The sequence below is a fragment of the Augochlora pura genome, chromosome 9 (genome assembly GCF_028453695.1).
Source record: "Augochlora pura isolate Apur16 chromosome 9, APUR_v2.2.1, whole genome shotgun sequence".
In the NCBI taxonomy this organism is placed as follows: domain Eukaryota; kingdom Metazoa; phylum Arthropoda; class Insecta; order Hymenoptera; family Halictidae; genus Augochlora; species Augochlora pura.
Window position 1 is genome coordinate 10,197,797 of NC_135780.1, and position 24,209 is coordinate 10,222,005.

Below are 24,209 nucleotides of genomic sequence, written 5' to 3' on the forward strand. Positions count from 1 at the left end.
GAAAAATGTTAGAAAAATTCGTGAAAAATTTCGAAAAAATTTTGAAAAATCACCAAAAAATTGTGAGAACCTCGCGATGCTTGTGTTTGGTCGTTGGTGGCAGGATTCATCGGGTCGAAAGAGGCCAGCGTGTTTTGATCCTGTGCGCGTGGGCGTAGGTAGGGGGTTGAGCTGTCGGTGCTGCGTGTCAGGGTGGGGTTGGCCCTGTTTGTCCCCCCACCTGTGTCGTGCTCTGTCTCTCCCCGTCACCGGTCGTTCTGCCCTCACCACGGAGGCTCTCCCCGAGCCGTTGGTCGACCGCGGGCCGAGGTAGGGAACGCCGTTCCTCCAGTCGTCGTCGGCGTTTCTGATAGCGGGACCACGCGACTCTTGCCGTCTTATCGCCACAGCTTTTTATCAATGGAGAGCTCGCGTCGCCGTCTTTCACGTTCACGCACGCACGCCTCGCGATTACGCTCCACGACGCACGCGCGATATCGTGAGGAGAAACGGAACAGAGGCGAGACCGAACTCCCGTGGGAATACGAGCTGCTATCGGCCAGCATCGGCAACGGTCCGCTCGCGATCCCGAACAGGAGGATCAATCGGCCGCGGTTCTGTTCGGTCGACAGTGTCCCCGCTCGTGCAGCCTCTATGGAATAGAGCGGTGTCTCTCGTACACGGCGGCAACCCGCCCGGCTCGATAAATCGATATCGAACCGAGACCTCGAATTCGGAGACCAGGACGATGCGCCGGGACCAGGACTGAGATCCCTTTGTTCCCTCCAGGTGCGGTCGCCAGGCATTTCGCGAACGACCAGCCGCGTCGCGCGGTGCGAAGCCAGTTCGAACCGACCGGGGACGGCTCTCGATGGAGTTGGCCGGACCGACAAGAAAAGTCGGCTCGGGAGCAGGAATCTGAGATCCCGCTCGGTCCCGCTCGCCCGAAAAGGGCCCCGGAGGACGTTGACACACACGGTTGGGTCAGCTGTCTCGGTCACGGTGTTGCGACCGTAGAAACCGTGACGACACCCTGTGCCGTCGGCTCGATTCGATGAATAATTGATAGAGAGCGGCTCGTCTATGCGCAGAGAACGATACCGAGGGCGAGAATTCGGCGGTGCGCGGAGCAGGTATTTTCGCGGAATGATCGCGGAACGGAACCAAAGAGTCTGCCGGGAATAAAATAAACTCCGATCCGATTATCGGTCCTTGAATCCGGCCGACGAAAATAGTCCGCGGGAATCCCGAAACACGCGCGCGTCAGCGCGATCATCCCGAGGCCAGCGTGTGGCCAAGACCCATGCTCTTCCCGGACAAAGGAGAACATTAGCCCTTTGTTCGACGGAAACGAGAGGAGAGGTGGCTCAGATGCGAGGGATCTACGGGACTACGCCGCCACAGGGGAACGGGGGAGCACGTTCGCAGTAGAATAGGACGGCCACGATTCGACCGAAGGAAACACCATCAGGTACCAGAAATATTCTTGTCGCGCTATGGAAACGCTGTTTGCGGAAGCCATGCGTCGTTCCGTAAAAAGACTGTTGCACAGTGGGCAAACAAAAGCCGTCCGGAGAACGGCACGTTTGGAGACGTTTCCTCTCTCTACCTCTTTCTCTCTCTCTCACTCTCTCTCTCTCTCTCTCTCTCTTTCTCGCTCGCTTCGTTTTCGGTCGTTCTCTTTAAATACTCCGAACAGACGAGCCTTGTTGATCGACGCGACGCGATCGTCGCGCTGCAAGGTCGAGCCTCGAACATATGGTCCCGAGAAATCTTTATTGTACAGAACGCGATCGTTTAACGCTAGATTTACGACAGCAGTTTTATATTAGTCCGTCAAAGTACGATAATACGTTTAGGAACAAAAGGCATTTATTCTGATCTTGGAACTCGTGGAACTTGTTGTAATATTCGCAGCAGGCAGAATAAATTCCTCATAAATGTATCTTCACGATCTGAACAATGGAAAATTAGGAACTTAATTACCGGTTCCGTAAACCTAGTGTCAACAATCTTAATAAAAAAATTGAAGATAAAGAGTAATTTTAGTCGTGAAATTATCGATAAGTCTAGACAAACCTCGCAATGGTTGATTTGGTATTATTTTGGTAGCGATTGTCTCGTCCGCCTAGGAATTTGATAATAAAGATTGAAAATAGAGATTAAATCGACGAAATGAGATCTTTTTGGTCTGGAAGCGATATCAAGTTGTCTGCAGAGGGTCGACGTTCGATTGTAAATTCCGTAGGGGTTGGTTCGACGATATTTTCATTTCGATGGGCGATGGGTTCGTAACCGGGTCGATCGGAGTAGATTTTTCAGCAGCGAGAGGTGTTCTTGGAAGCGCTGCCAGCATAAAGAACGTCGAACGTGTGTGGAAGCAAGAAAGCGGGGATAAGGATAGGCCATGTGGCGTTGTTAGCTCAGGGTCGTCTTCGTCATCCAAGACGCCCCGCGCGTTTATTCATCGCGTTGGCAGCGTCGTCACACTCTTATCAATTTCAACGACAAACGGGTTCAAGGTCCTCCATGCCCGAAACATTTTCCGACATTGATTTCGATTTATGCAGCTCGAGACAGTTGTCTGAAACGTAACGTTTTGATTCAGAGCTCGAAAGTATTTCTGATCGAATTTTAACACGCTGGAATATTTCAAACACTGAAATATTTAAAATACTGGAATAATTCAAACACTGGAATATTTCAAACACTCCAGATTTGCAAGTAACCGGAAGCAGGTGAAACGACTGATTTTCTTCGCAGTATAATTTTGGAGTTTACAGGAAGAACCGGTTACTTTCTAACTCGAATTGCAGCGCGCATCGCAGGTTGATTGCACAGGATGCACTCCCAGCTCATCATCGGCTGTTTCATTATAAACCGGTGGGATTATCCTTCTCTCCGCGTTGTTCGAAGCCGCGCTCGTTTCAAATAAATCGTTTCTTTCGCTGCCGCGGCAACGGCGTTCTTCCTTAATGCCTCAAACACCGGCAGAAGTTGAAATTAGGAGTCTCGAGGGCGGGACTGGGACGGCTGTCAGTCCGTATTGGACGTTGCCTTCTTAATGAGAACACCGTTTCCTCCGGTGCCAGCAGAATGGCAGAACTTCCAGAAGAACAAGACAGTCCAACGAGCTTGAAACGTCCGATGTAATTTCGCGAGATTATACACAGGGATCCCCACAAAGTGGCACGAACTGTTTCCCCGGAATCCATTAAAGGCCGAGAGTAAATTCTTCTTTAATGTTACCGAGATTCCCCCGGCTGTCTCTATCGCCGTATAAGATTATACGCGTGGAAACGGACGCGGTATGCCTCGCAGGAATAAAGGAAACCTTGTACGGTATCGTGCCGAACGTTTTGCATTCGGAAACCCGCGACGATGGCGGAAAGAAAATCCAGATGTCTCAGGACATTCGTTATACCTCGCTGCTGGAAGCTGCATTATTCATTCTGCCTAGGCTCTGGCTAGAGATGCAGGCGGGCTTCGTAAAAAACTGTCTTCGATTCGGTGCGCTTATCTTCGACGATGGTCCGTCGATCTGTTAGGATCGAAACTTCAGAGTTTAATCGGTCTGGATATGCTAGGCACGTTTCGAACCCAAACCGGCTTCAGTCACGTTGAAAATTTGTACAAATCCCGAAGAAATCCTCCTCGGATCTTTTTCTCTCTCTTGGTTAACCCTTTGCACTCGGCTGTCGCAGATACGGTGACTTATTCGTTTATTAATAAATATTTATATATCATTTATTTCATTATCTAATTACTTCATTTTGTATTCCTTTTGGCATGTCAAGTAATAGCGTAGTTATAGAAGAGTAATAACGCTTCTATTTATTTTGCTATTATTTGGAATAACAGAGAGAAATAAAAGAACTCTAGTTCTTTAACGTATTTTATATCGACGTTCCAAGTAATAAAATTTAAAATAAATTATTCTAGTCATTATGTAACAGGCTAGTCCTTCTGTCATCTAAAAAGAAATCAACTTGGAATGATCGAAAGGAATAAAAATAACTCTACTTTTCTAACCTATTTATTTCATCTAATTATTCCAAGTAATAGCAAAATTTAAAAAAATATTATACTCATATATAATAAACTAGCTCTTTTTTTCCCTAGAAAGAATTCGAGTCATTTAGCCAATTATAAAATAGCTTATACCGTTTTTAAAGAGATTCACACACACATTTGCCCCAGCTGCTACACACATTCGTCCCATCGGAAAAATCTACCGAGTGCAGAGGGTTCGACATTTCTCCTCGGCGAACAATCGGGATAATTTTTCCGCTTCTGCCGACCCGGTCGCCGTAGCATGGAGACCGTTCGGTCCGAGTCTTTCAACTTCCTCGCGGATAAGAATTTCCCCGAAGCCGGGTTGCAGTCGGTGAGTCCCGGGCAGAGATCCCATCGGCGACTCTCGTTCGCACAAAGGCGGGCCCCGAGGTCGATGCATCGCGCGAAGACAACCGATAACAGATAACGTCCCGGGAACCCGCTCGCTTTCCCTCCGACTCCGCAGCGCGCCTCCTTTTTTTTTTTCGCTGCGCTCGCTGAGGTCAAAGGGCGTCGCAGACGAGCGGAGGCGTAGCTCCGCCGTGCCACGCGTCTCCCGCCGATAATAAAGCCGATGAAATCGCGTCGATCCCGCTCAGTTTATCCGCTCCGCTCCGCGGCGTCTTCAAGAATCCGTCACTCCGACGTTGATAGAGTTCGATCGCTTTCGATATCCCGTCGCTCGATACCGCCTGCCACACGCACACGCACACGCACACATACCACCGCTTCCGATCCGTGATCGAGCGAGGAAAGGCGCGAAGGAACGTGCACGATAGATCCCCACGGTGGAGGAGGAGAAGAGCTGCTGTCGGCAGTGTCGTTCCGTGTTCGCGGTTCTCGAAAAATGAGTCCGTGACGGTCGTTCGTCGACGATCTTGAACGAGTGCTCGATAGTTCGGCAAAGTGGAGGAGAGGTCTGCCAGCGGCGTTCTTCGAGGAGTGTGCCATTTACGGAGGGTGGACGTCGAGAGGACACCTCCGCAGGACCTTATCATCCGCGGCAACGACGGCTCAATATTTGCCTCTGCTCTCAGAATTGTTGCTAAATTGAACTCGAGAACGTTGATATATCGTCCAAGGCTCCGCGAGCTTCGAAGACTCCGAGAGGGATTTCCGCGGGATCAAAGACCCGAAACGGTGCGATATTTTCGTTAGAACGAAAGGTGGAGAGACTAATCATTCGCGAGGCAGCGATCCGGGATAAAAAGAGCTGCGCGCACTCTCTTCTTTCTTTCTATCTGTCTCGCTGGGCTCGAACGATTGATTGGCCGAGATAATAGATCCTTGGCTCGGTAGGATTAGTCGGGTAGTCGCAGACTCGTGATCCACTTGAAGGATCAACTCGAGCGGGTTAATCCGACGGGAAGTTGTTTCCAATAGGTGCCGGAGAAGGGCACGAAGAGAGAGAGACAGAGAGAGACTCGCGGTCGCAATTCGAGGTAAAGACGGATATATAGATCGCGGCGAAACGAGAGAATAGGAGGAAGGATCGCGAAGCGCGGCGAGACGGTGGAGGAGACGAGAGGACAGGAGAGGAGAGGAGAGGCTTTCGGGGAGAGACTCCGCGGAGTCGTTCGAACGCGCGGGCCCACTGATGCTATAGTAGTATTGTTCGAGGAGCAGCGGGAGCTGTGCGATTTTAACGAAAGTGTCGTGCAGGAACGCGTTATGGTGGCATGCGGCAGCTGACAGAGACCGCGGAAACACGACGAATTCGTTTGTAACAGAAGGAGGAGACCGTGAAAGGAGCTTCTCGACGATCCTTCTTCACCATGATACGAATATTCACCGACACCTTCAGGAACCTGATAAGTGAGTGTCACGGTTGATTCACGTCTCGCGCCCGAATTTCACGCGATCATTAGCGCTCACGCCGATCTTAGCCGCGCTGTCCCGAAAGCTCGTCGCCGTTTGAAACTGTTGTGCGGGCGATTTGCAACCCGGATTGCTGGTTAAATTATCACGTTCATTTAAAAAAATAATTGATTACAATGTTGCACGAAGAACTTTTGGGACAGCTCTGGCAAAAAGTGTTCGATGAGAATTTTTCTTTGTTATTTCACACTTGGATCCTCGCTTGAGAAAGTATAATCAAACAATAATTTAAACAATATAGCAGGTATAAATATAAAGATGCGTTACACCGTTTATATTGCACTCTGTTACGTAAAACAATGCGGCTAAATCTCTTGGCCACGCTTTTGAAAAGATACAGGAACGCATCAGAACGCTTGCGGAAGCAATGACATTTTCTTGCTGAAAGACAAGTAAATTGTTTCCGCAACTGTTCGATCGTAATAGCATTCTGTACGCGGAAAAGCTCGCACAGCTATAGCAGATGATTATTTCTGCAACAATTACGCGCGTCGTTGACAATGTTCCGCGTCAAATATCCGTGACTGAAAAGAAGAATACCGCGAGTCACATGTTTTAACATCAGAATTATTCAGTGATATCGTCGCTGAAATTTCTGATCGACGACGCTTCGTTGCAGCGTCTCGAATCGCATAATTTCGTTCAGTCTATGAAATTTAAATCCAACTAGATTCAACAAGCGGGTTAAATGAAATCTTTGGAAAATTGTGACTGTCGCGCCGTTTTTCGTTACAGACCACAGATATACCTGCGAGCATTTTCGTGCGACGCTGGTCTCGATCGAACACTTTCTGCCGGTGGCAATTGCTTCTCGTTTGCCGAGAGTAATGAGACGCTTTCGATGTCGTTTCTTGCTCGAAAGGAACGCTCCGAACACCGCCAATTGCAGTTTACCTCATCAGTTATTCAGATCGCTTGACGTCTCTTCTATTTACAAAGCGCATGGCAGAAATAGCATGGCAAATTCAAGCTATTCGCGGTTAAATAATTCGGTTGCGTTGCCGCATCTGTTTGTCGAGGGAGTTAAATACGTCGCGAAAGTCCTCTGAATGTTAATCAATGTTTTCTTCGATTCATTTAGCTCGTAATCGCTCTGCCATAGTTAACACGTGACTGTTTTAAAGGCTGCGAGCAGGTTTATTTATTTATCATTTACGATTGCAACAGGCTTAAAGGGAGCCCTCCGTGCCTTCAAAGGGAGTCTCCTTTATCCCTCCGTTGCGACTACTTTCACGCTAAATTTGATTTCTCCGATACAATACCTGATGTTATAAAAAGCTTTCTGTCATAAATATTTAGATATACTTTTTCATTCAAGCATACGTTATTATAGAAAACGTACAAAGTTCAAGTGAATGTGATTAATTAAATTTATTTGCGCGGTACGTCTGTAGACTTTAGATTTCTTTCATGTGCTTCTCTGCATGCGCAATTAACAATTGGATGATTCCTTTAAATGAAAATGCGGATCTTTTATTGCACGGTTTCACAGATGCATACAAGATGTTTCGTTTAACCAAGTGATGCTACTAAAAAATACTGTTCACTGTTTTAAATCAAATCATACATTGTCATAGTACGATTGTACTCGGTTAGGCAAAACGTGGGTGCATCAATCTGTGTCAAACGCACAGCAAACAGATATGTTTTTTCGCTCGTGGAAAATGAAGAACAAGAGACAGCTGTAATCAGCGTAATTGTAAAAAATTCGACACGCTCGAGTTAACAATTTCAGTCGGTTTTTAGAGGACGAGAGTTTATATATCAAAAGCCTCGAAACATTGCTGATACAATTAATATTTCTGTATTTCGCAATCAAGTCTGACATGTCGTCGGATACGCTTCCACGTACGCGGCAATGGTATTCCGTGGAAACCGAGAATGACAGCAGTCGACAAAGAGTTCCCTTCGACGGCACGAACGTGCTAGCGCTTCCGACGTGATCCGTGCAGCGGTCATATTAATCGAATTATTTATACTTGCCGCGGAACGTGCAATCAGCGTCGTTGCACAGGATCACGTGTACGAGCGATGCGAATCCGAGCCCGGACGAAAATGTTCTAGCGGCTGGTTACGTCACCGGCGCACGTGCACCGTTCGCGTTATCCGCGAAAATTTGATCGGGAACGCTCCGGTTCACGACGACGATCCTGAATTTCGCGTGTCGCTTCAATCGAACAACCGAAAGCGGCGATCGACTCGAGACTTCCATCGATCGGACTCGTATTCAGCTGACACGGCACGCGTGCACTCAGCAATGGAATTCCCTTCGAACGTTTCTAACAATTGCTACGGTGAACAATTGACAAAAATGGCCAGGTTTAGGTCGAGAACGTGGAACTTTCAGCTGGAATGAGATGGACGATTTTTTGTTCGAATTAAATTGAATTAAAAGGTTTTGTTAAATTTAATATTTTTTATATAAATATTTTTCTATGATATTTTGGTTTATGTTAAAGTTAAGTTTTTCGATAAAATTTTGGTTTATCCATTGTGGCTTGTCATTATTTCTGAGCGATTTTAAATTATATATTCTTAGAATTTAGATAGCGTAGGGTTTTGTATAAATAAATTTTAATATTTTAACTCAATACTTATGAGGTGGTTAAGTATTTAATATTTTTAATTGAAATATTTAGCCGTGAGATTATTTTATAATTATTGAAATCATGAGGCTGCTTATATTAGAAATGGTTTAATATATTTCTTTATTCAGGCAAACTCTATTATAGAGAAAAATTAAAATGAATTCTAAAACTCGATATTATTATTCTTCTATATTACTTAGTTTTAATTGAATAAAATTAAATATGTCGATGAATATAAAATTAATTATGCCTGGTAGCTTTCCAAAAGCACACTAACTGGTCACCTACCCTATTTTGCCGAGGATGGAAAACTACCCTGGGAAATTCGTCGAGGAAAAGGGATACTTGTTCAGCCGAGACTTTGATAAGTTATCCAGAAAATAGCTCGGTAAATCATCGTCTGGGAAGGAGCTCCCTGAAAAATTCGTTGGATAGTTAGAGACTTCGACTTCGCCGAACTAAGTTTCACCGTAGCAGTTTCGGAACTTCGTTGGATTAATAGTTCACCGAGATAAATCGACGAGAAGATGACGCCCCGAACAAATAACTCTCTTCTGTTCAATTGGATGCGCTATTACACGGTTGGACTTCCATTCGAGAATCGAATTCGAGAATATAACGTCGACTTCGGAAATCATTTCCGAACGGTCTTCGCGAAGTTTCGCTCGAGCGATGAACTCGATCTCGTCGATTACAGATCGAGTTTACGTTCGACGATCTCTCTCCGGGCAAATCTTGCTCCGATGAATAGTTGTTCGAGCGAACGAATCAAGTTTACGTTAGATCTTTTGTTATTTTCTGCCTTTGGTTAATTTTAGTTCATTTATCGAGCATAATGCTATAGTTAAATCGTTTTGCAGAGTGATATAAATAACTTGTAAAGCAATTGCGAAATTTTTAATTGATAGCATTTTGAAAATGCGGTGTTTAAATTTCAATTATTCGCTGAATAAAAGTTTGTTCATTTGTGGTACATGGCAATAAATTTTAATTTTCGTAAAATATTGTTCGATGCTAGTTCGGTAAACTGGGGATGCTTTGATATAAAAAAAATTGGTTATTCGGTTCGATGTTTTAAAATTGATGCTATAGTGAAAAGTGTCCGACTATATCTAAAGCGACCCGAAAGTCACCTTCCCAGCCGATAAAATTGTCACTTGTGCGACGTACAGTAAACATGGAGAGGAGAGGTTTATCTCGAACCTATCCCAAAAAATCGATCGCTCGTCCGTAAAATATCCTCGCCTCGCTCACATTTTCCACAGAGACACGTGCCTTTTTTTCCCATGGTCTCTCGATTTCCAGCGATCGCGATGCAACGCGTCATCGACCTTGCAATTTCCAGCGCCGAGAAGTCTTTCTCTCTGCGCGCGGTATACGTGACTGATGCAACGCGGTCGAAGTTCTGCGCGATCCTGCTCCTGATTCCCTTACGATGTTGTAATATCGGCCCTGATCAACAGAGCCGCCCGCTAAAATTAGGCTCTGCGTTTTGTCCGAGTGATGCAATTTTCGGCGTCATTTTCGCCGCTCATAAATCTATTCTTATGAATGGAATCCTCCTCGCGGCTCGCGTCAATTTACACCTTCGATCGCGACGTTCTTTTTGCGTCTCTCGAAACGATGGTCGATCGAATATTCCTGTCCGGATGAATTACCATTCGTAATTATAATTGTAGCTCGGGTTTGCTTGAAGCGCAAAATTTCAATAATCCGCTATGCATCACGAGTTAACGAGATCTACATAACATATTTTTTCAGTTCTCGATCCGAAAGATAAAAACGTTACAAAACGAGTCTCTTATATTTCCTTATCACTCTAACGCTGAACGTATCGGGCAATAATAGTAACTAGCGTGTATTGCTTCACAAAAGTGAGATCGAATTTATCTAGATTTTATACAGTTTTCTTTGTAAAGTTTGCTTCAGTAATGCAATTTATTCAAGTATTTTCCATGCAAGAGTCTCTTTGCAGAATCACAAAATAAGGAAAAGCTTATTTCGATGGTAATAAAATAAAACAAAAGTATTTTAGTTACTGTGCAGTAAAGCAGACCTTTTAATATGTAAAGCAGATTCGAATCATTCAGTCTAAATTTGAAAAAAATGATTCTTCCTTTTACCGAGTTATAAAGCCCCTATAGGGATTATCAGCAACATGCATATTACATGAATGGCATTGAAAAAAGATTCTATCAGCGTAGAATCGTTTCCAAAGATAACTGAAATGTTTGCCGCAGCGGATCGACGCGAATCCGCAAATAGAGTCATATCTGTGGACAATGTCGTTCTTTGCACAACAAATAGAGTCATTGAGTGGCCGCGAACAAGACATCAGCGATTACTATTGCAGTCCGTGGCAACGGTAATCGCCAAGGCTGTTCGCGAGCACAATGCAATTACGAGATCGGCGATTTTCGCACCGTGCTCGGATCGGCGCGATAACACCGGCCGGAAGCGGAGCCCGGGAGTCGCCCGAAACAGGCTCGCTAAGGACTCGAAGGCGAACCGTGCGACAGATACCGGCAATTAGTTCTTGTTTTCTCGTGCTAGAAAGTGCGAAACTAGGTTGAGGAGCCCGCGCGCCGAGCTTCGCCGTTGAGTCGTCGCTTTCACTTCTGCCGCACGAAAATTCATCGATTTTTGAAATTTAAATGTCCGCGTCCCGGCTGTTGCAAGCACGAACGAACGGTCGAAGTCGCAGCTTGAATATTCAACGCTGGAACTATGACGGATCATGCGTCACGAGGACGCGACCACGTCCCGGGAATAAAAGCTCTCGACGTACCTCGCTGCATTTATCTTTCTGCTAGATTTCGCAAATAACGTGATTCCGGAGCGCTCGATTCTGTTTCCGCGAGAATGCGGTCTGAATGATTCTGGCTGGTTAGGGAGAAGGAGTTGCGTCGGGCTAAAAGAGCTGTTGGAGAGATAAAATTCTGGACACTGCATTTTTTCCGCCGATTCGAATTTTGTGGACGTTATTCTAAACCTTTTAGTAATGAGAAAATGTTCTTTTTGTAAAGAAAAGTGGGATTGAAGAACCTTAACCAATTCTCTGTGACATGGTGTACACAAACTGTAGTAAAAATTTCAGTAGCTTCGAGTTTATTCAGTTTAACATAGACTACAGTCGTTTATAGGCCTGACAGGATTTATTTATTATCGAATGAAAATTGATCGAGATGAAAATGTATCCAAATAAATTTAAATAATAAAATAGTTGATTTAAATAATAAAAAAGTTGTCTACTATGGAACACAGTTCTGTTGTCGAAATAATTTACATATAATTCAACTCAGCGTAGAAAAATGCACATTTCATTAATTCCATTGGAAAAATATTGTATTATTAAAAACGAAAGTAAAAAAATAATAACCTTGGTATTCAGCATAGCAACGCTGTTACGATAAGAAGCGCCGATAAGTACCGTGAAAATTAGCGGTAGTTTTTCCGAAAATCAATGAACCGCATAACAATTCCCCTGAGTCATCTAATTGCAGTATGCACAAGTACCTTTCACAGTCGTGTAATTCACGTCCGCGATGAGAGTTACATATTCGAGGATTTGCTGCGCATGTTTTATAAATATTCAGAAGCTATCGACGCATTTTTTATGGAAATAAAAGCCGCCGGTTTGAATAACAAATTTTCGGATTCAGTCGCGTTGTCGGCGACCCCGGAAACCGTGAATTAGAAAGTATCAGAAATATTCGATGGAATCCTGAGTTTCGGTGAAGAATTAGCGATCCCCGGGCCGCGCTGCGCCCCTCGAAACAATTTTGCGTCGCACTCGAGGAGCCGTTCGGCCCTGCAAGTGGCATCTCGACCGTGCGATCGCTCAAGGATTAAAGTGAATTAGAGGGTTACCGACAATTGCGGCTGATTGAACGATGACCAAAGGCCAAAGTGACGCTCGTTCGTGGCGCACACCTTCCGTGCTGCAGACCGGCGACCCTCGCGATAAGAAAATCATTATCTGCGACCGGGTACCATACCAATTATACTGTACTATACATACCCAATTGTTTGTTGTTTTCGAAATTCCCGAATCGGATCCGGCGAGGGAAGAGTTCGCTGGGTCAGGACCGTTCGAAAAACAAGAACGTTCGGCGCAATCCGGCCGCGGCCGTCCCGCGATAAGATTTCATTCAGCCGCGAGAGATCTCGTGTTTTCATTCTGGTCTCACCCGAAATAAGTACCGATAGCGGAGCTGGCAATCTCGAGCGCGCGCCGTCTCGAAATTGCAGCTCCGCTGCTTTCCCACGTTCTTCGAAAACAATGCTCGCGCAACGCCACGCCGTGGAAAACGTTTATCGCGATGATCTCGCAACAGATCGGATCGTTTCACTTGCTGCACAATCGCGCGTTTTATCGGAGCGCAACTCATTTTCTGGCTACCTATCTGCGGCGAGTCCAAAGATCAGCGTGCCGATTGCTCGATAAGTAATATCGATCCGTAATATCTTTATAGAATCGTGTGGTTTTTTCGCGAAAATTATAAAATGCTTCGAATTTTTAAACTGTTCTAAATTACGACTGTCCAACTGTATTATTTTTTAACTGTTACTATCGCTGCTATTGCGTTGAATTTTTCTGGAGAAATTAGAAAGCATTTAACCCGTTGATGCTTGATATATAAACGAAATAAGCTGCGCGTAAGAAATAGAATAAAATAACGGAACGTTATAAGAACGAAGCAAGGCAAAATTATTTATGGAAGTTATCAAAATAAATTATAGGAAGCTTATTCAAACGGTTGTAGAAATTATACAAATATTGGAATAGCGAGCAGAAGCTAATTCTGTAGAGACAATGGCGTTACGAAGCGAGTTGCTCGAAAATCAGCTCGCGACCTTCTTCCGTAGTCTTGGAAGGGTTAACGCGCCGAGCGGTGTGCTCGTTCATGCAAAAAAGGTTGCGGGGCTTCGGTTCCATTGAATGATTTTTCGCGAGCGCGAGCAAGAAGAGCTTTCCTTTTTCCATCCGAGTTGTCCGGGACCGCGAACGGTGGAACGTGAACGGCGCGTGGAGCCGTCGTGAATCGCGCAACGATACAGTTGTAGAACGGAGCAGCGATGCCCGGTGACCCGTGATAGATCAGCATGCCTCATCAAAATCTTCCCACATCCAACCAGCGATAACGGATCGTTCGATTCTCACGCAATCGTGTTTCATTCTTTCTTAGCCTCGCTCTCCCCCGGTATCGGTCATCGAATTGCCGCTGTTATTCAGTTGATAACGGAGGATTTCGCAAGGGTACGCGCTGCTCATGCCTAATGCTCCGATGCGCGAGCGACCATGAGACCGAACGAGAACCGAACGCGCTCCATTGTTTTATCGTAGAGAAGTCTTTAGAGTTGCGAACCAAATCCTTTCTTCTTTTTCTTGCGAAATAGCGAATACTCGTACGACTGTTTTGCTTCTTGAAACGACCCCGATTATCAATGTGTTTCCACCAGCGTATGCTAATTTGTTTCTATAATTTATTCTAGTCTGCGTTTAAATGTTTCTATTCAGTAGTGACGTGCTACAAAGTTTTACAGAGTTTATATAACGAGCAAAATTTTATTGGAAGAATTCATTCGATATATTGGTCGCATTCTATTTTATTGGAAAAATTCATTCGATATATCGTTCGGATTTAATTTTATTTGAAGAATATATTCGATATATTGTTCCTGTTAAATTTTATTTAAGGAATGTGTTCGATATATTGTTCGTATTCAATTATACTTGAAGAATGTGTTCGATATATTGCTCGTATTCAATTTCATTTGAAGAATGTATTCGAAATATTGTTCGAATACAATTTCATTCGATATATTATCTGAATAAAATCTTGGTCAAAGAATTTATTCAATATATTGTTCAAATAAACTTTAATTCGAAGAACTTATTCGATATATTATACTGATTCGAAGAACTTATCCAATATATTATAAGAATAAAATTTGATTCGAATTGTTCGAATAAACTCTTGCTCAAATAATGCTTAACTATGTCGTATCGTGACTATATACAGTCTAATTGTACAGTCTATGTATAATTAACATATAAAACGGTGAAGGAGGTCCGAAATGTTCTGGCAGCAGCGTGCGTCGAAGCGACAAACGAAAATAATAAATTGGCGATGAAATGAACAGACAGGCATTAACCAGTACGCAATGTACAACAACGGGTACCCGCGGTGTCCGCGTATCAACAACGATCTGTCAAGATGTCAGCAATCGCTGTTCAGCAGCTCGGTCCAAAATACGTTCGAAGCCCGTCGAGCGGTGCGAATAAACAGTTTAAACGCGACAGGAGTGCAGCGTGCCATTTACAGATACTTCGATTTGCGTAAATCGCGATCAATCCATTAACAACCCGATAATACGGCGTTTCAATTAGCTGCTGATAAATGCGACGCGGATGTGGGGGGATCGATAGAGGTGCGACGGGAAAATATCGCTCCAAACCGGGTCAATTGCTGTTCGATAGCTCGGAAAAGTTCGATTATCGACAAATTGGCCGGGATAAGGACGGATCGATATCTGCGAAATTAAGGGTAATGGAATCACGGTCGTCGCTGTCGGAGATATTCAAAGAACGAATCATTCGCGTCGCTGTAAACCGTCTATTACAATTATCCGAGTCAGAGAAACCAATTATTGTAAATATTTTTAAATAGTAAATTACAAAGTTCCTTTCGTCGAAATAAATTAAACTATTATATTTATCGGAGTCGGCGAAACCAATTATTGTATCCTCAAAAGTTATCGCTGCTAAACAGTATTTTAACAATTTAAATAACATTGTTTAAGCACTTTTAAACAATAAATTACAAAGTTCCTTTCGTCGAAATAAATTTTCCTAAAAACATAAAATTTCCTTTGAACAACACAAGTCTTTTACATGTTCAATTTTAACGAATCAATTAAATCTAAATAAAAGAACACGATACGTCTTATTCCATAAATATAAAGTTAATTGTGCTCGACCATAAATAAACAGCAATTGGTTCGCCCCACAGTCACCAAGTCCATTACCCTTATTTACAAACAAATGCCGCGTCAGAATTCTCCAACAATCTCGACCGCCTTCTGCAGAAGTAGGATCCCTTCTCTGTTTTACGAGACCAGGGAACAGCGAGCGCTCGTATTTTACTCGTTTTTCCAACGGTACGCATTTAAACTGCGCCGCGAGGAAACGGTAAATACAGCGGCGAGTTTTTTGCAACGGAGCCGCGCACGGTGACCGTTGCACCGCGTTCACCCCTTTCGAAAACACCGGCGCGCGAGCGACGTGCTCGCGGGTGGCTGCGATTCGAAAATCTGTTATCCTTCCCATTTAATTGTTTCTTTTCTTATGTTGGTACCGTTCGCCGAGTCATCGCGGTCGACTTCGCACTTGTACCCTTGCTCCGCCACTTTTCCCGTGCAATTCCACGGAGTGGTTGAATCATGAAACGTACTGATGCGATAACTAATCTAACCGCGCCTTCTTAAGTTTTCTTGGACGAATAAAGGTCGATTAATATTATCTCGCGTAATTAATTACCGCTAGATTCTATGCCTTTACGACAAAAACGCGTTGTTGCAGTACGAAGTATTAGAAAAATCGAAAGAATTATTTTTAATTTACTCGAATAATTTAAAAATAATATCTTGGTATTTTCCAATTCTTCCAATTTTAGTTTGCTATTTAGTTTCTATTTCTAACAATTAATAGCTTTACGGCACAACTCGCTTATAAGCTTAAAATCAAAATTCTTTCACAATTTAAACTCTTTACAATTGTTATTATTAATATTATTATAGATTCTTTGATCCTCCATTTTTACCCTAAATTTTTAACCATACGCTTGAGATATTATTTCCCTATTAACTCCGACGAGACACGACGCTTTCCTCGATTCGTTCCGATTACAGAGGAGTCTCGACAACGAGCCGCGTAGGCCGTCCGAATCCGGTTCGTCCCGTCCATATCTCCTAAAATATTATCTACCGTATTTATGGATCCGATTCCGCCATTATTTCGAACGCAATGCGTCACCGGCCGGCAGAAATTATCATCGCCGCGTGACGGTTTAACGCGCCCAAGTTAGCGATAGCAGCGTAATAAATTTCGGGTTTGCGACGTGTCGCGGGCTCGTAAACTGGTTTGTTTCCGTTTCTGCCTCGGATTCGATAAGAAACGCGCGTCTTCGTGGAAACATCGCGAAGATGGTAACAACAGTCGGCGTCGTTGAATCTCGCTTCGCGGCTCGTTAATTGCCGGCGAGCGTGGACAATCTCGCGCGGTGAGTAAGAACAGTGTTCCTTGAAGTTACTTAATAAATTAGAAATTACTTAATTGATAAAAGAAACTTAGAGGTAATAGAAGAGCAATTATTGTTTACCGTTTAACAACGAGTGATTCTGTGGTCTGAGAAACTTATCTCGCGATTGTGTTACTTGGACAAGTGAGGATTAAAATTGAAAAACTAGTAAAAGTGTCGGTTTTAAATATTTCCGCTTTCCAATCGCTCAAATACCCTTTATTGCATCAGAGGATTCGGCACACATACTTTAAGTAGACCGATAAACACATTAGCGTCGCGGTTTTCGTACGGTTTCGTCTGAACTGCGAGCATTGGCGTCCTCCCAAGCCATTCTTCCGATAGAAAAACTACCGTCGACGTTCCAGATCGCGGATCATTGTTATCAGGACAATGTACCATAAGTTATTCTCAACATTTCACGTCATGCAAAGAAACGAGTAACAGGCGTCGTTGCTCTTGAAGATTTTTAACTCTCTTATTATGCAATCGCGTTAAATAGCCTTTCACGACTCGGAGTTTTTTATTCTTACGAATCCATTAAGAACAAGTTCGATACGCTCGAGGGCGGACACGTAAGCAACGTTCTTATCGCTCGACGATCGGTATTAATAAACTCGGTGACTATCTGCATAAATGATGCGACTACATCGACGGAGTCGTTACCATCGTACGCTGTGTAGAGATCCTAGCATAATTCGCTAAGATCCATTTAAATATAAAATTTATATAAATTTACTTAAATATGTTTTAGATATCGCTGCTTGTATTTAAAATGATTTGTCAATTTCAATTTAGCCAGAGTATTTGAAACGCATTTAACCCTTCGCACTCGAAGCCATTTTAACTGTAAATCTGAAACAATTTTTCCGGTGTACAGTATTTCCATTTTAAGCGACCAATTGCATTTTATATATTCCAAATTAACTCTTGTGATTCGTATCAATAGTTCCATGTTCAACAATTTTTCTAAAATCGATTGTTGATATAAAGATTATTTTAGAAGGTGACAGAATAATTTTAGTGATATCTCAGAGTTGAATACAAGCCATCGTAAAAAACGACTTCTAAGGTCGCCCGAGAAACCCACAGCCGAACGGATCGTAGATTAAATAAATATATTAAATAACGGGCGGCAAGTGAATGTGTTAATTAAAGTGAATGACGTGTTTGCTCGGTCCGAGCTGGCAGGGAGTCAGACGCGCAATTTAAGGGCTCGGCGACTGTGGGAAAGCGGGACAAAGGTAGCATTCAGGGCAATTCAAACATTGAAATGATTCGTGCCTCGGGCAGCCGAGCTTGGGGCTGCTCTCGCCCGTCAGCTCGGGAACAGTCTCCGGTTCGAAACCGTTCGAACTGCTCGTAGATTTCGAAGCTGAAACGGCTCGAGGAGGGCCGTCGTCGGTCGCGTGCTAGCTTCCGGGGAATACGAAACGGCAACCGACGACGGGGATCGTAAACGTATTTTACGAGCGAATTGGTACGGAGATTATCGGAGGGAGCGGCCCTAAAAACAGAAGCCGTTCCGCGGATACGGATCGTTTATTTTATGTGGGACGAGCTCCGGGAACAGTCGTTCGCTGACAAAATCGCGCGACTCGTGTTAGAAATTCGGATAGAACGACGAACGTTTCTTCGTCGCTCGATGAATTTGAAATTCTCGCGGGAGAAACCAAGAGTGGGAAGCTATATCTCGAACGCGAAAACGCTGGGTTATCGTTAACCGTGTTTAGAGATCAAGCGCTGCGATTGATTTATTAATTCGCTGCCGTTCTTTTTTCTCTCTGCACGATTCAATGACGCAATCTTCCCCTGGCTACGCGTAACCACGCACGATGCAATTGTGTGTTCGCGTATAATTCAGTGACTACAAGCCGCGTGTTAGATATTAAAAATTAGTCGTTCATTCTGTGTATAGTTAGAAGACTTTATCGTGGAAATGGGCGAACGCGCGAAAAAAAAATTCAGTTCCGAGTAATTGCAGCACGTCGGTGGAGAGATAAACTGCAACCCGTTTCCCGGCTGTTATTGCAGCTAGGAAGAAATTTGAAAAATACAGGTCCTTTTTCGCCCCGACGGGTTTATGAGTTTTTTGCGGACACCCCGGTGCCGTTCCGAAGTGAGAGACGTTTTTACGCGCTCCGGTGGAACATTACGGCGCGGAACTTTGCGAATATTATTCACGCTCCGCTAATTGTCGGTTTCGCCCGTTTTTCGGTACTTATGCAGTTCCCGGCGTTTCAGGTTTTTACCGTGGATCATTTCGCGTATGACGCTGCCGGCGCGCTCGGTTATTTTAACGTTCCCGGTGATATGCACTCTCCGCGCGCGCGCGCGCGCGCACAGCGCCCTGGGGTACATATTCTGTCGCGAAACTGGGACGCTCCCGTTTTTGTTTTTTTATTTCGCTGCTTGAATAGAGATATTGTCCACGATGCAAATACGTAATTACACGTGTTATATGGGACCTATTGTTTTAGTACACGCGGAGAACTGATAGAAATATCGCTCTTCTAATTCAATACTGCGCAATCACCAAATAGTATTACGTGGATAGTGCAATACCGACATATCTTTGTATATTTTCAGATTTATATAGATTTTGTTTCAGTATATTTCTTTATATTTATTTTATTCTTTCGATATATACTAGTACAAAATTTAAAGGAAATATCTCATCATTTTCGAAAACCAAATTATTGTTGGAAAAATAAAACTTTGAATTTAAAAATAAAAACTTGAATTAAAGTTTCTTTAAACTATAAACTAAACTAAAGTATTGAATGCGTTTCACTCTGAAATATAAAAACACTTCAATAATCACAAGAATTAGATAAATTGCGAGTTCGCAGATCTGCGATCCAGAAAAAAATTTCTTTTACTCTTTTCATTAGCTTAGATCTTGCGTACTCATTTTTGTCGCAAACTCGCGAAATCCCCAGTCCGGTGATTACGAAATCAGTATAAATTTCTACCAATACAGCACGAAATCTTTATCGCAATGATTCGCGTTATCAGCAATCTTTTTTCGTATTCGCCGCCCAGATACGAGCTGTCAATAACACTGTATCGCCGAGAACACTAGCATTTTTATACGAATTACCGATGCCTTGACCTTCGAAATGCATTTCAGCGATAGATAAAGCTTTCACTTATTTCATTCGATATTTCACAAAGTTGATAATTAAAATTTGCAAACAGGAAACGGGATCACGAGACCAGTACTTTATCGTATGCTACGTTAAGAATAACTGCATCGGTCATGCAGTGTTCTTTCCACACTTTCATTCGACCACTTGCCATTTCATTTAACAATCGTAGAAACAAAAACAGATATATAACAAATCTAAATCTTCCAAAGATTTCAAATATAATTGTAACCAAACGCGCGAAATAACTCCTCCAAATCCTTTCTTATTATAAAAGAAATCTGACAATTTCGTTGTAGCTTTTGCAACGTTTGAATCAAAGGGTTGTTCGTGTTTAAAATAAAGAATAAGTGAGCTTGCACGATTAGATCGTATCGAGGAGTAAGCGAAACGTTATCCAGCAGCCAATCGATCCGGCGCGTAAATTGTGTTTATCGGTTCGTTTGCTAACCAGTTTTGTTTCTCGATTTTCCAGCCACGTCGGCGGTGATTCTAAAGACAGAACACGATCACCACCAGCTGGCATCCCTGTCCGGAGACAATATCCTCGGCTCGGGGGTTAGAATCGGGCGAGGCGAGGACGCAGCCGCAACCGGCACCAGGGAGATTATGGATTCGTCGCAATCAGCCATGATGAAGCAATCGGACTACGTCGTAGGTCAGTGAACCTAGCTCTCTGAAAATTTTGTTGTTTATCGAATCGCCGGTCGAACACTTGTTCCTCGATGAGCAATATATTGTTTCCGAGTTTCCTGCCCCACTACAAAGAAGTGTTTTTCTCTGTGCGACGAGATTTTCTTGAATTTTCGTGGCCGTGTTGTTGTTTCGTGCATCCCTCTTCGACGTCGCGTCGCCGTCAACCCTTGTGCCGCAAAACAAACCCACGAGGGCAAATATCCATCGAGTTTAGTTTTTTTAAAAAGATCCCCTATTCAGAAAACTTTTAACACGGAGAAATTGCAGGTGGTAAGAGATCGCTATTGTTGTCGGTTAACACGCCGGTTATTGTATCGCAGGAAGAATTATTTGTCTAAATTCAACAATGAATCTATCGAGATATATAATTAACGTCAGAATTCTGAACTCGACGGTTTTAATTTGTCTGTTGAATAAATTGATTCGATTTAATCTAATCTTTGCGGTTGCTTAGCCGGCGAACGAAACGTGATTTACAAGATATTATCCAGGCAAGAAGCAATGACCACTTTTTAAAGAAAAGTCTCGCTTTATGTATACTTAACTTACGTAATGAATACAACCTTGACATTAACAGATGCCGTGACGCTTTTTTAAAATTTTCACCAAGGACATTGTCACAGGTTGTACAATGCATATAATTTATAAACATTACGGAAAAAAGTCTATCAGTTATTTGAGAAAAAACCGTTGACCCTAGGTAATTAATGCGTGCCGTGTAAATGACACGGACGCGAGAGAGGATCGCTACATAATAATTGCATATATTCTCGAGGAGGTGAATAACAAAAAATGTTTCCGAGCAATGGCCAATTTTCGCCGGTCACCTTGTTGCGACCGTGATAACAGGTGCAATACTTTGACGTTCGAGCATAGAAAAATGTCTGCCAGCATAATTATTATGTAACAATTACAGTCGTCGTTCTTACGTAATGTAATCGCAATTATTATTTTTAATAACGCAATTTGCGTATTGATTTATAAGCTACTCTCAAACGTCATCCACCAATTTAATTTCCGCATTGCTTTTTTCCAAATCTCAATTCAGAATTATAAAATATAAATTACCTTTTTTTTTATATCTGAGTGAATCATTCGTAAAAGCGTTACACAACGTTATTACGTAAAACAACGTAAGAGCATTGAGTTGATGATAAATAAATGATAAAACGATAAAAATGGTAAGACGTGATAAAACGTTGACATTGACACTTTTCCTTGGAATTTTATTGGCCGACTTGCGCGCCCCTTAAATGCTGATTCAACGTAAAACTTTCTATTTGCAATTTTTTAAAATGAAAATCTGCCAATTTAAATATCGATGACATCCTAGCGATATCTTCGAGTTTGTTGCACAATTATCCGCAATTATTCTCACTTGCTGCTCGAACGAATACGAAGAAAGTTAGGGACCGTCGCGATTACGATGCTGCACTTGCCTCTTGATATAACGGAAGAATCATCGATGTTATTACAGTCCATTGGCCTTGCTTTGTTGTATTTAACGCGGCGAGCACCGAGATTGCACATATTAACGGGAGCTCGCGCAAACTTCCCGGTTCCTTATCACTTATCACCCTCTCATTGTTTACATTGTTGCATTGTTTGCTCCCCGGTCAGTCGCACTTGAAGATCATTAACATTACACCTTATCACCGAGGGAAAAATTCAAGCGACACAGAGAAAGATGTTTCTTTCTTTATCGGCCTAAAAATATCGCCCGAACGTTTCACGTTTTCACAATTGAGAATCGCTATTGTATTTTCATTGTTGATTTCTCCGCGAATTGATCTGCAATTACTAATTTCATACGGGCTGAAGGTCACTCTCAATTTACATTTATTAACATCCATGAAAGCTACAAATGGGTCAAGTTCAAGCTCGGCTGCATCGATTCTCCCTGTCCTTGAAACAGATATTCGCTTTATTCTCGCATTTCTTTTCAATGGCTATATTGAAACGCGTTTGAGGTCACGAGGTTCTCCGCGAATTACTAATTCCGGCTGCAACCTCTGAACTTCTGTCCTGAATTGTAACAGTCGACTCCACTGACGATTGACATAAATATTTTTCGGACAATTAGGTAATATTTTTGTGGGAGAAAACGAATTGCCAACTTGTATTGTAGAACACGTGTAGAACGAATCGGTGACCTATTTCATATTTGCCGGATGTTCTCGAAGTTCAAGCAGCCCGGTGACGGTGCAATAGTCATGCACAGAGAGAAACACGATTTCTCTATTAATTACAATTGATATACCCTCGATTGAGGGGAACTCGGCACGGAAATGATCGCGTTAACGGCAAACTTCGACCGATTAGTCAGCGTCCGTTCAAAGTACACTGTGCCACGCTCGAAGGCGTGCACCAAGATGGCCGTGCGCTAACTAACATAAGTGAGGCCGCTGAAAAAGCTGCACATGGTGCGAGATTCTCGCTAATCGTATCTATCTGCTTTTAACCTTACAGATGTCGTACTGCCGACCGTCCTAATTGCACTGCTCTTCGTTGGCAACGCCATTATTGTCTACATCATCTTCCAGTACAGAAAAAGGTGGGTGAAGTGTCTCGCCCCAATTGGGCCAATTAAAACCAACTTCTCGCATCTGACTTTATTGCTTACTCCTCGAAAATGTACAACAAAGTTTATTTGTTAAGTCTGTCTTCCGTTCGAGTATTATTCAGTATTCTTTAACACTTTTAATAAAATTGTTAATATAAAACTATATAAAAATTCGGAATTAAGACGACTATTAATTGTACAACGTTGCTTTGCAGAACGTTTTGTACGATTGGTCTATAAAACAGTAAAATCGACGAATTGATTCGCGGCTAAGAATTTGTATAATTTGATTGACCGTGAACATTTGATTTTCAGGAAAGTTCCACCGCTAGAGCAAGGCGAGCAGATTGCCCTGCAGAATTCGCCGGAGGTGCCGCAGGTGTGATCCCGTCGTGTGATCGACAATTCAAGGTGCCAGCAGAAACGTCAGCGAGGAGGCCTACGTTGCATTTTTCTACGAGGATGATCTCCAAGAATCGACCCCGCGACGGACTTCGGCCGTTCTCTTGCGACTCAGGACCGTTTTAAGTGGCAGGAAAATGTTCGTCGTATAGTCAGGGGGGGATCTTTAAAATTCGTGTCTGTCGTCGCACTCAAAACGTTCTTCGTAGAAACAAGCATGCTCGTCGCGAACGAGAAACAATTATCGCGCGATTTCATTCGGAACCTCTCACAAAGACTATACCCGAATGCGCTCGTAAACGCAGAAATTCGCTGTCAATGTTAGAATTCAGGCGCCTATCTAGTGCTGCCACAATATGATGTACACACACGCTCACAAATACACAACACACACGTCCACGTACCAACACATACACTCGAACACGCAAAACACATTCATTTACGGTTATGTATTATAACGTAAGGAAATAATATATTCTATATTTCGTCCAAATTGTGACTAAGTTAAGAATAAACTGATGTTTTCTTAACCCTTCTGTCATTCATTGTCTTTCATTTCTTGTGCTTCCTCTCATCCAATATTCGTATTTAATCG

General features: G+C 43.1%; 1 protein-coding gene across 1 annotated transcript; it reads left to right on the forward strand.

The window, feature by feature from the left end:
* Window positions 1-312: 312 nt before the first annotated feature.
* Window positions 313-24,144, forward strand: LOC144475433 (uncharacterized). Its single transcript, XM_078191366.1, has 5 exons — window positions 313-1,450; window positions 5,698-5,850; window positions 20,429-20,611; window positions 23,119-23,203; window positions 23,528-24,144. Exons 2-5 carry the CDS (start codon window positions 5,811-5,813, stop codon window positions 23,595-23,597), a joined length of 378 nt encoding a protein of 125 aa, XP_078047492.1. The 5' UTR covers window positions 313-1,450; window positions 5,698-5,810; the 3' UTR covers window positions 23,598-24,144.
* The last annotated feature ends 65 nt before the right edge of the window (window positions 24,145-24,209 follow it).

Excerpts from the sequence above, each read along its gene's own strand:
- LOC144475433 (XM_078191366.1), top strand. The coding sequence starts at position 5,811 with ATGATACGAATATTCACCGACACCTTCAGGAACCTGATAA. Across the intron at positions 5,851-20,428 it reads CACCTTCAGGAACCTGATAA|CCACGTCGGCGGTGATTCTA; the intron begins GTGAGTGTCACG and ends TCGATTTTCCAG. Across the intron at positions 23,204-23,527 it reads ATCTTCCAGTACAGAAAAAG|GAAAGTTCCACCGCTAGAGC; the intron begins GTGGGTGAAGTG and ends TTTGATTTTCAG.